Source organism: Littorina saxatilis, linkage group LG12 (genome assembly GCF_037325665.1).
Source record: "Littorina saxatilis isolate snail1 linkage group LG12, US_GU_Lsax_2.0, whole genome shotgun sequence".
Classification (NCBI taxonomy): Eukaryota; Metazoa; Mollusca; class Gastropoda; order Littorinimorpha; family Littorinidae; genus Littorina; species Littorina saxatilis.
In genome coordinates, this window is record NC_090256.1 from 16,008,691 (window position 1) to 16,021,190 (window position 12,500).

The 12,500-nt window shown below is 44.0% G+C and overlaps 1 protein-coding gene across 1 annotated transcript in view; it reads left to right on the forward strand.

The window, feature by feature from the left end:
* LOC138981351 (uncharacterized) overlaps window positions 1-12,500 on the forward strand; it is a 69,042-nt gene that overhangs the window by 40,522 nt on the left and 16,020 nt on the right. Inside the window, exons 2-4 of the mRNA XM_070354238.1 lie at window positions 304-532; window positions 6,117-6,237; window positions 8,116-8,203. Of these exons, the coding sequence (XP_070210339.1) occupies window positions 382-532; window positions 6,117-6,237; window positions 8,116-8,203 (360 nt within the window). The 5' untranslated portion in view covers window positions 304-381. The remainder of the gene's footprint in view (window positions 1-303; window positions 533-6,116; window positions 6,238-8,115; window positions 8,204-12,500) is intronic.

Sequence of the window (12,500 nt, forward strand, 5' to 3'; positions counted from 1 at the left end):
GGGGGGCGTGCTGAAGGAACACACAGTGTTACCTAAACTTGAAGCTGTCACCAAGAGGTGATAGCAACCAACTCTAAGAGAGTGTTCCAGCACAGTGTTCCAGCACAATTTTGGTTTGTTTGTTTGCTTAACGCCCAGCTGACCACGAAGGGCCATATCAGGGCGGTTCCAGCACAATGATCATCGAGAGAAGAAAAACACACACAACTTGACTGAATCTTTCCTTGAATAACCTGTAACGTGACTCTTCAACGTGGCAATGGGTGATGTACTGAGGTAACGCAGAGTTTCCTTTTGTTCAAGGTCAGATTTGCAGTAGACACGTCAGTTGACTCGTTTGACCAGTGAGGTCAGACGTGACGGTGTCACGTGCAGACAGACATGGGCAAGGCCAGGCCAGCGAGCAGCAGGCTGCGTTTCGTTCCGCCCTTCACGCCACACATTGACAGCCAGCAGCCGGCGAGCAGCGACAAGACATCACCAAACTGCTATGATCAGGTCCCGGGAGACGACCTTGTGGACAGCTCGCAAGGTCGGTGGGTCAAGGTTTTGCTGGCTATGTTCAAGGTCAAGGTCAACCTTTTACTCATCAAATTCGCTTTGTTGATTGTTAACATTAAAATATATTTGATGGCTTATGATAAATGCATAGCTGTGAAATTGATGACAATTATTATTGTGAAGAGATTCTTCGTTATTGTTGTCGTCGTTGTTGTGTTCGGACAGATACGCGGTTGTTCCTCACTGCACATTAAAGTGTTCGAGTGTTACACTTTGTAGAGCTACAGGCACGGCTGACGGGATAGAAACGCTGAAGTATTGATGTAGTCTACATATATTAATTACAAGAGGAATACCCGGCTTCGCCGGGTACGGCTTCGCCGGGAAGTAGTAGAGCCGAATACCCGGCTTCGCCGGCGCACCGTACGAAGGAAGGGAGATAAACGCGCAAAACACTGGAGAAGATAAGGAAGAGTTACTGGGAATGGATGTACAGAAAAACCAAAATCGGTTCAGCGCTGCGCGCTGAGAGCACGCACGTGTTCACAATTTTCCACGATTGTGTCCGGGGTCTACCTGAATATGCCCACCAAATTTGAAGCAGATCCATCGAGAACTTTGGCCGTGAATCGACACACACACACACACACACACACACACAAGTCGTATATATATATGTAGATAGATATCTCAGTGATGTACCGCGAGGTCGTAAGGCGATAGTCACCACACACAACATCCAGGTCTGGCAAGCCTTCACCGACATTGTCTTGACCTGGGTGTGGCACGTGCCAGTGTAGGCGCCCTGGGCTTGCTGGGTATGTGTCTTGACAAACGTTTCCTCTCATCACCGAGAAATGTTATCCACTGCAGGACAACCGCTGTGGTTTGGGCTAGTGTGTTGATGTTCTGCATCAGGTGTTCCATGGTCGAGTCTGGATTGCCCGAACACAAGGCCTGGAGTGCTGACAAAGAGTCTGAAAAAAAGACAGCTTTCTTGGGACGGTTTTGAGACAGACACTGAGGCAGACAACGGGCAGAGAGAGAGAGAAGAGAGAGACACTGAGAGAGAGAGACAGACACACACACGTACACAGACGCTGGCAAAGGTCATAACCAACACCCATAATGTCATCAGCCACAGAACGGGGGTGGGGGGGAGGGAGATGGGGGGCGAGGCGAGATGACCCAACAAAGATGGCCGATACACCGCCACGCCAAAGGTGAAAGGTCAACCCTCGCTCCCGGGGTCAAGGCCATCGATCGTCTGACATTTCAATCCTTGGCTCTCCCTCCTGATCAAGCGGAAAGGCTCGAATTCCACAACTTTTAACACAAGACGCGAATTGCGCAATTCGCCTTCACCAAAATGAGCGACGCCGCTAAGCCATAAGGCCTCACAATAATTGGGCAAAGTTTACTTAAATGAAATCTACTTCTCAAAGCTAGCTGCACGAAGCTTTGGCATTGAGTTTTCAGTCCAAAAAAAACACTTCGCGAAGTGGACTTGACCAGTGTAGCGCAGTGTTCGGTGTGAATGAGAGTCGCGTGGCGTCACTCACTGTGGTGTCACCCATTGCAGAGACTCGCGCAACACGGGTAGTGCTCGCATTGGACCCCATCAGCCTCCCTTCCGCCTCCCTCTGACCTTCTGTCTACCCTGTTCCGCAGACTGCTGACCGACATATAATGCTTCTCTCCCACTTTCACTGTGCCTGAGCTCCGCCACTGAATCGACCATGTAGCCGACTGATTTGCCAGAGTAAGTGGAAAACCACAGAAATGGAATATAATGCTGCGTCGCTCAAAAGAAATAACGGTTTTAGGCGTGACGAAAAAAAGAACAGGGTCGGAGTACGATGATAAATACAAGACTTATTTTACATCCATTTGAAAAATGCATACATCCCCGGTGGCGACTCACATAACGAAATCGTTTTTCTCGTGTTTTGAGCTTGCTGGTGTAACAGCTCAGAGCTGAGTACGTCCCGCACTTCGCTTTGTTTACATCACGTGACCACCCAAACATCCTCACAACGCAACATTTTCACAACTTGAAAAACACGTTTATTTGTTTGCTTTGTATTTAGTACACATTTCTAATTACATTTACCACTGAAACACCAAATTGTATACTTTATTTTGCAAGTTAATCGGTATCATACAAAATAACGTTATCACGAGACGAACAAAGGGAAGACGTTATGCAAAGTTTCTCAGAGATCGTCTGCTTCTCAACTCTTTCGCGCGAATCGTGTAATATCTATTTTTGCGGAAACCTCCCGAAGAGATGCAATCTCAACGGCTTCAACCTGCAACATTATACATAAGTCGTTTTTATTTGGAATGTGACGTCCTGCTCTTCGTCAGTCACGCCTATCATGTCTCGAAAACTAAGCGTCACACTCATAACCAGCGCCCTTCCATTAATAGGTTTGTGCGTGATTGTCAATACTGTGTAGCAACACACTGACTGTCATGACCGCCGTGTTGTGCACATATCAAATAGGTTAGGTCTACAACCACGAAAACAGTTTGTGTCTATCGAACAGCACAAACCTAGTGAAAATCTGAATACATATCTCCGTGTGTGTGTGTGTGAGTGTTTGTATGTCAGAGACAGAGACAAAGAGAGAGACAGAGAGAAACCGCGGGAGAGGAGACCGGATTATACAATGACTTTCACAGTTTTCATTGTTCGAAACTCAAGGATCACCCACGCCGTCTTTAGGTACAAGGTGACGTTTCATTGGTCCACGCTGCATCGTCATAATGAGTTGCTGCGGAATACAGCCACGCGCAGGAAGTCATGACGCAGAGGTCCGGTTGCAGCTGATAACCAAAAACCGGAGACCTTTATTTTGACAGTTTTGCTTCGGGAAAGTGACAGGTTTTGCTGACAATAAAACGATGAAGGTCCTGCTTGTATGTATTATCAGAGACTATAGAGTATACAGAGACGCTTCATCCTTCTTTGCGCTGCGGTGCGAAAGTGAGACCGGCCAGCCCAGCGCGGGAAAAGAGCCACTCCCTGCCGCACAAGGAAGTTCGCGTATAGCGGCTGCTGTCGGCTGTGTTTATATCACGTTTATATTAACATACTGTCTGTTCTGTCCGGCTGACAGTGCTGCAAAAAGTAACTGAACGAAAAAATATGTTTGTTTGTGAACATCCTTTTTAAATGACCATAAAAACACCGCAGAAAATGGTGTAGATTAAAATTAAATCAAATTTACTTAGGCGGCAATACCCGCTGCATCGCTGTAGTTATGCAAACATGATTCAAGTCAGTGTCTTTTCACGAACTAACCGTCGTTATTTTTGTGTGTTTTAGTCAAATACAAATACATACTGTATATACATGGTCACTTAAGCCTGAGAAAATATGTCAGGAATAAATCGTTAACGAAATAGTTCCCGGTCAAATCGGTAACTAAGGCATTTAGTCAACTTGGCGTCGTCCCAGCACCTCTAAAGTGAAATGGGTAGTCAATTGCACGGTGCTAAGAAATTATCATGTAAGGAAAACTGTAAAATACAGCAACTTAAACAACATTATTGTGACCTAGCTGACTTTAATTAAAGAATCTTGATCGATCGATGATTGTCTTATTTCTTATCGGTTGCTTCTTTCTTGTTCAGAAAGCTCTCTCTCTCTCTCTCTCTCTTTTTTTCCTAGTCATAGTTATAGTAAAATAGTTTAGTCCCTCTTTAGGGCGAGGGCCAGATGCAAAAAAGCATATCTATGCTTATTCTTGTCACCCTCGAAAAATAAAGATTTGTCATTGTCATTGTCATTGTCATTGTCTCTCTCTCTCTCTCTCTCTCTCTCTCTCTCTCTCTCTCTCTCCCTCTCTCTCTCTCTCTTTCTCTCTCTCTCTCTCTGAGTCAGTTTATGACACACACACACATACACACACACGCATGCACACACACACACACACACACACACACACACACACACACACACACACATATGAATTGAGATGAATTAACGAGGTACGGACCGACTGGATGACACTTTGAACAGCATCGTCACAAGTATTCTAGTTTGAGAAGTTTTCGACTTTTGCGCTTGGACGAAGAATAGAATCAATTGTTCAGTTGTCCTTCAAAACAAAATTAAGCCTGATGTTAATTAAACAACTGCGCAATCACATTGTTGAGCTTGTGTACAGTGTGTGTTTTCTCTGTTCTGGTAGAATACACGCAGTTCGACGCTACACTTTTTACTGATTTTCCGACATTTAACGAGAGAACAAAAAAAACCAATACAATCCTCACTTGCTCTCTTCCTCAGGAAATTTGAACATCCTGAAGCCTTTGGCATGTGAGTTTGAGCAATTGATGGCCAAAGACCATGCCCCGCTGTGTTTTCTTTTTGGTGCGGCCATGGTTGTGCTGCACGATATCGCTACTGCTGTGGAAAGGGAAAGTAGGTTTTTACATGTTTCCGCGTGGTGGCGCCACGGGGCTTCCTGTTTCAATTTTCAGCGCCGAATGAAGCGTCTCTGTGTACTCTACAGTCTCTGGTATTATCAGGACGGATTCTCAGAAATCTAGGCGGTATAATTATAGTCTCCCCTATCCACTATCTCAAGTTAAAGACAGATTGTCATCCGGTTTTCTAAACAAAGTATAGCTCCGCAGTTAACATTGAACGGGCGCCACCGGAGGTTGCTCAGTATTCTCAACCACTTCAGAAGATTATGGGCATGTTTTTGACATGTTAAAATTGTTATCGCTGGTCCAAATGCTTGAGTCGGTCATTAAGATGCGTCAGCAGGGTTTTTCGCAACATGTCAGTCAGTAAGATGCGTCAGCAGGGTTTTTTGCAACATGTCGGTCCCGTCTGCTTTGTGAAAACGATTAAAAGCAAAATTGTCCGATGCTTATGACCTTTTAATAAAACTGTCTTTCTTATCCTCCCCTACTCCTCTCTCTCTTTCTCTCTTTCTATGTCTTTCCATGTCTGTCTCTCTCTCTCTCTCTCTCTCTCTCTCTCTCTCTCTCTCTCTCTTCTCTCTCTCTCTCTCTCTCTCTCTCTCTCTCTCTCTCTCTCTCTCTCGTGTTGACTGGTGGTGGTGTGAGCGTGCTGATGACTGTACGGCCAGGACAGTGAAGGTCTGTATTCGTCACGTGCACCACAGCATCATCACGACCGTGACACGCACTCCTCACACTGACTTGATAAAGGGCAAAATACATCTGCGCAGTCGCCACTATACTACATGCTGCGATAGGTATTATGACGAGTTAGGGTTATGAGGAGTACGTGCAGAAATGGAATGGAAAAGACATTAGGCCGGGTTGGTGTAATACTAGAGACTAATTGGGAAAAAAATAAAAATAAAAAAAATAAAATAAATAAATAAAATAAATAAATAAATAAATGCCTGCGCTTATAACTGTACCCACAGAATACACGCGATATGAGCCTCATATTGATTGATTGATTGATAACGTGGTTATATGATAACGCGGGAAGATCGGTAGCTTTTCAGGTCATCTTTGCATGGTAACAACAGCGCGTAGCACGTGCTGCAGTGATAATCATATCCTGTCACACCACATGTCTCTGTCTTGCTGACGGCACCGCCATCTGTGTGTGACAGCGACGTGGCCTGAGGCGACCAGTGACCAGACTGGTGACCATGGCAACGCACGGCGCAAGGCCGTCAAGGCGTGCCGGACAGCAGGGGCGGTGCTAGGGGCGGTGTTGAGCGTGACCACAAGGTCTGTGCTAGATTGGCGTGGAAAGTGGTTCTATCGCCTCGTTCTGTCTTTCTGTCATCACCCACACACACACACACACACACACTCAAGCACTCTCTCTCACACTCACACATACACACTCACTCACTCTCACACATACACACACGGGCGCGCGCACACACGGCACACACACACACACACACACACGGCACACTCACATACACACACACACAAACACACGCACACATGCACACCCATGAAAACGCACACACACACACACACACGCATGTGTTAGCCGCCAAACAGTTCCATCGGTGATTGAGCTGGTCGGCGCGTTTGGCTCTGATCACCCCTCCACAGACTGTCCACAATCAACACTTTTCTGAGACAAGTTTACACTTCATTATTTGTCTATCTGTCCACTATGTCTGTTCATTATGTGTTTCTGTCCGCTATGTCTGTTCATGATGTGTGTCTGTCCATTATGTCTGTTCATTATGTGTGTCCACTATGTCTGTTCATTATGACTGTCTGTCCACTATGTATGTTCATTATGTCTGTCTGTCTGTCCACTATGTTCATTATGTCTGTCTGTCCACTATGTCTATTCATTATGTCTGTCTGTCCACTATATCTTTGTCTGTTCATTATGTCTGTCCACTATGTCTGTTCATTATGTCTGTCCATTATGTCTGTTCAATATGTCTGTCTGTCCACTATGTATGTTCATTATGTCTGTCTGTCCACTATGTCTGTTCATTATGTTTGTCTGTCCACTATGTCTGTTCATTATGTCTGGCTGTCCACTATGTCTGGTCATTATGTCTGTCTACTATGTCTGGTCATTATGTCTGTCTGTCCACTATGTCTGGTCATTATGTCTGTCTGTCCACTATTTCTGTTTATTCTGTCTGTCTGTCCACTATGTCTGTTCATTATGTGTGTCTGTCCACTATGTCTGTTCATTATGTCTGTCTGTCCACTATGTCTGTTCATTATGTGTGTCTGTCTACTATGTCTGTTCATTCTGTCTGTCCACTGTGTCTGTTCATTATGTCTGTCTGTTCATTCTGTCTGTTCATTCTGTATGTCCACTATGTCTGTTCATTATGTCTGTCTGTCCACTATGTCTGTTCATTCTGTCTGTCCACTGTGTCTGTTCATTATGTCTGTCTGTTCATTCTGTCTGTTCATTCTGTATGTCCACTATGTCTGTTCATTATGTCTGTCTACTATGTCTGGTCATTATGTCTGTCTGTCCACTGTGTCTGTTCATTATGTCTGTCTGTTCATTCTGTCTGTTCATTCTGTCTGTCCACTATGTCTGTTCATTATGTGTGTCTGTCTACTATGTCAGTTCATTATGTCTGTCTGTCCACTATGTCTGTTCATTCTGTCTGTCCACTGTGTCTGTTCATTATGTCTGTCTGTTCATTCTGTCTGTTCATTCAGTCTGTCCACTATGTCTGTTCATTATGTGTGTCTGTCTACTATGTCTGTTCATTCTGTCTGTCCACTATGTCTGTTCATTATGTCTGTCTGTCCACTATGTCTGTTCATTATGTCTGTCCACTATGTCTGTTCATTCTGTCTGTCCACTGTGTCTGTTCATTATGTCTGTCTGTTCATTCTGTCTGTTCATTCTGTATGTCCACTATGTCTGTTCATTATGTCTGTCTGTCCACTATGTCTGTTCATTATGTCTGTCCATTATGTCTGTCCACTATGTCTGTTCATTATGTCTGGCTGTCCACTATGTCTGTTCATTATGTCTGTCCACAATGAAGACTATTGGTCTATGTTCCTGTGAATATCTTGTTTCGTTCAAAGTCAAACATTCCAGTCTACGTCTATCTGTGTTTGGATGTGTGCTTTACCGAGTGGTCATCGTGTGTCCAGGGTCGCTACGAGCCCTTCCTGCGAGCCATGCAGCGGGTCAACGCAGAAGTTGCCGCCATTCGCTTACGTCAGCAGTTTTTTCACACAGGTAAAACATCCAACAATAAATAAAACATTTTAAAAGGGGGCGAAGAAGGAGGGAGTGATGGGGGGGAGGGTGGGGGGGTGCCTGCAAGTTTAAGAATTGACGTCGGGACAGAGGGGTTAGCGGGAGTGGCGGGGATAACAGTGTCTCAAATGACAGGCGTTCCTTGGCTAAAACAAAATGAATGTCAGGGCGTTCCGATCAACAGCGAAATGTTCATGGCTTGTTCGAAACTGTAAAATGTATGTGCGTGTGTGTAGGTGGGGGGGGGGGGGGTGGAGAGAAAGAGTGACGGACAGACAGACAGACAGACGGACGGAAATAAAACCTCGGAGAAATAAAAAGCAAGAGAGAGAGAGAGTCAAGAATCAGAAAACAATACGTCTCGTCCAGACCTTTTCAAACCTGTTTTGCAATGTCACGGAGGTGACACAGTTATTAGTACTTCCTGGGTTTCCAAGGATCTTCAGGAAACGGAATCCTCCTTCCGGGACTGGTGTCGTTTTGCGAGGATCTTTTAGTGAGAGTCCCCAGTCGACTTTTTGACAGCCCCCCAGCGGTAAACAAAATACGCCAGCGAGTCGTTTGAGCGCTAGTTAATGCGGGAGCAGGAAGTGATTGTTGATCGATTTCTGGAGGAACTGGACGGTTCCTGTTGGGCGGCTCTACTTTCTTGACACTCTCGAGGCTCTGACGTGATGCACAAGTTACCCGGCCATTGTGATTGGTTGTGTCGCTCAAACCAACAGTCAGCCGTTACGACGGAGCTGATTGGCCCGCTTTACCAAGACGTATCGAGTCACATACCGCAGTGATGATTGGCCCGCTTTACCAAGACGTATCAAGTCACATCCCGCAGTGATGATTGGCCCGCTTTACCAAGACATAGACCGGATGTATAAAACACCGGATGTATGAAAGTCTGGATGTATGAAAGGGGTAGGCAGGGTCCCGGCAGAAGCTACTCTTTGTTATTACTTAGAATTTTCCGGTTGTATGAAAATCGGATGTATAAAAGTCCGGTTGTATAAAAGCAAATCTCTGGTCCCGAGCAGCACAAATGCGTTGTTGCAAGACCGGTTGTAAGAAAACGAAAGTAGACCCAAGTCACCAAATGAGGATGCCCTGAAAACTTCCCCACCAACTGATTTTTATCCAGATTCTATAGCTGTCAACGAGTTGTTCTGTTTAATTTGTTTCTCCATTCAATCATTTTTTTACAAATTCGTCACGAAGACCCATAAAATCCCAGAAGGCATTTGTGTTACATTTATAACCAGAGACATTGGTCATGGATGTGAATCAGTTGTTATCTGTTTATGTTGTTGTATTTTATGTTGTTGTATTTTATTTTGTTGTATTTTATGTTGTTGTTTTTATGTTCTTGTTGTTGTTTTTACATTTAGTCAAGTTTTGACTTCTTCTTCTTCTTCTGCGTTCGTGGGCTAAAACTCCCATGTACACTCGTGTTTTTGCACGAGTGGATTTTTACGTTGTTTTTAACGTAGAGGGGGGAATCGAGACGAGGGTTGTGGTGTATGTGTGTGTGTGTGTGTGTGTCTGTGTGTGTGTGTAGAGCGATTCAGACCAAACTACTGGACCGATCTTAATGAAATTTGACATGAGAGTTCCTGGGAATGATATCCCCGGACGTTTTTTTCTTTTTTTCGATAAATACTTTTGATGACGTCATATCCGGCTTTTTGTAAAAGTTGAGGCAGCACTGTCACACCCTCATTTTTCAATCAAATTGATTGAAATTTTGGCCAAGCAATCTTCGACGAAGGCCGGACTTCGGTATTGCATTTCAGCTTGGTGGCTTAAAAATTAATTAATGACTTTGGTCATTAAAAATCTGAAAATTGTAAAACAACATTTTTTTTATAAAACGATCCAAATTTACGTTCATCTTATTCTTCATCATTTTCTGATTCCAAAAACATATAAATATGTTATATTTGGATTAAAAACAAGCTCTGAAAATTAAAAATATAAAAATTATTTTTAAAATTGGGGGGCGGAGAGAGCACGGCCTTATGCAAAGCAGAACAGTTCCTTACACAAACAGTTGCTCTTTCTATCGGTTGTCCTGACTGTGTCAGTGTATGTAAGTACATGTACTTTTCCACTTGTTATTCACAAACCTTTTCTTCTAGCAAGGATATGTATCAAAACATTTAAACATAAAAAAAACAAATAAATACAAAAATGATATGAAAAAAACCCTACTTTTATCAAGTAACAGACGCGTGGCCGGATGTATGAAAGTCAATCCACAATATTTTCATACATCCGGTTAACCGGATTTAGTAAAGACCGGATGTATGAAAGACAAAAAGTGGGTCCCGACGACTTTCTTACATCCGGTCTCGACTGATGAGCAATACAAAAGTGGCACCTCACTCAGACTTGGAAATTAAGATGCCGGTTTGCCGCTTGCAGCAGTATGTTTACCGCCAGTGGTCTGTGCATGCTTTAACAGCAATACCAGCACCCCTCCACTTGCTCACATACCAGATCTCAACAGCCGGGCAGCATTCTTTACAGCATTTAACTGTTTTGCTGAATTAATTGTGTAGCTTGACAAAGGTGTCACTTAGGAAATGAATGAACTAAACGAGCCCCAAAACGACATGTGTCGCCTCCCCTTGAAGTGCAGTGATGAGCGTCGTGCCTGTCACAATCGATGTACGATACCAATTTTTTTTTTTAAACACCCACACATGACATCTATTTTTGACCCTCTCTTTGGAAGTAAAAACTCTGGCGTCAAAAGGGAAACAGAGTTCGAGAAGGCGTCGTACAGTGAATAATTACATCACGTCAAATTCTGCCGCTTCTTCTGAATGGCTCCCGAGGAACTGACAGAGACTTTCGGTACAAAGTGTCTCGGTGACTTCGTCCTATCAGAAGAAGAAAAATACCCGTAAGGTCACCACCAGGCTGTGCATGTATTGGCGTCATACATCCTCAGTAACAATGTCATTTTGGGAGACGTTGCCCGTTCAACGTGCCTTACTGATGAGTGCTGTGCCTGTCAGAATGGCTCGCGTGTCTTGAGACGGAGGCACGTTAAGAACTGTGCAATGTTCGCGCGGGACTGCAATTTGTGCAAATCACTGACAGGACATATATCAGTCTTGGCTTTTTGCTTTTCTAATGCTGTTATCGATGTGTTTTTCTCCTCCCTACTTTTCTGCGTTCTTTATAAAGTCTCCCTATTTTTTGCCTGTTTTTTTCCCCCTCGTCTCTCTCTTTCTCTCTCTCTCTCTCTCTCTCTCTCTCTCTATCTCTCTCTCTCTCTCTCTCTCTCTCTCTCTCTCTCTCACTCTCTCTCTCTCTCTCTCTCCTCCTCCCCCCCCTCTCTCTCTCTCTCTCTCTCTCTCTCTCTCTCTCTCTCTCTCTCTCTCTCTCTCTCTCTCTCTCTCTCTCTCTCTCTCTCTCTCTCTCTCTCTGTAAGCTTTTTCACCCGTCTCAATCTGGGTTTCGTCCAAAACATTCTTGCCATACTGCTCTTATTAAGATGTGTGATTCTTGGCTGTCAGCCATAAACCGGTCTGAAATAGTGGGCACTGTCTTCCTCGACTTCAAGAAAGCTTTCGACACAGTGGACCATACTACATTACTTTCAAAGCTATCCGCGTATCTCCCTAAGTCTCCATTTCTAGCCTTCTTTCGTTCTTATTTAAGTGATCGAAAGCAATATGTCCTTCTTAATGGGAAACTGTCTACTACAGGTCGTGTCACAAGTGGGGTTCGTCAAGGTTCCGTTCTTGGTCCACTTTTGTTTTGTATATTCATTAATGACTTGCCACTCCATATTTCTGATCCTCGTGTTATCAATGACCTTTTTGCTGACGACTCATCTGTGTACACTTTCTCAAAAAATCTGAACGTGTTAGAGTCATCACTTCAAAGAAGCCTCGATGAAATGTTTACTTGGTGTAACACTAATACTATGATAGTTCATCCTGCAAAAACCAAAAGTGTGGTAATCACTTCTAGACAGAAACATCAGCTGGCCCCACTTGATCTAAAGCTTAACCTTGGATCATCACCGATTGAGCAAGTGCGTGAACATCGGGTTCTAGGAGTCACAATAGATTCTGAGCTAAACTGGAAATGTCATTTAAACAATATAAACAAAACGCTGTCGAGAAACATGTTCTTATTCTCGCAGCTACGATATTATGTCGACACTTCAGTTCTTAAATTATTTTACCATGCACACATTCTTTCGCATTTAAGTTATGCTTCTACGTTATGGGACAACTGTGTATCATGTACCCTCTGCTAGTCA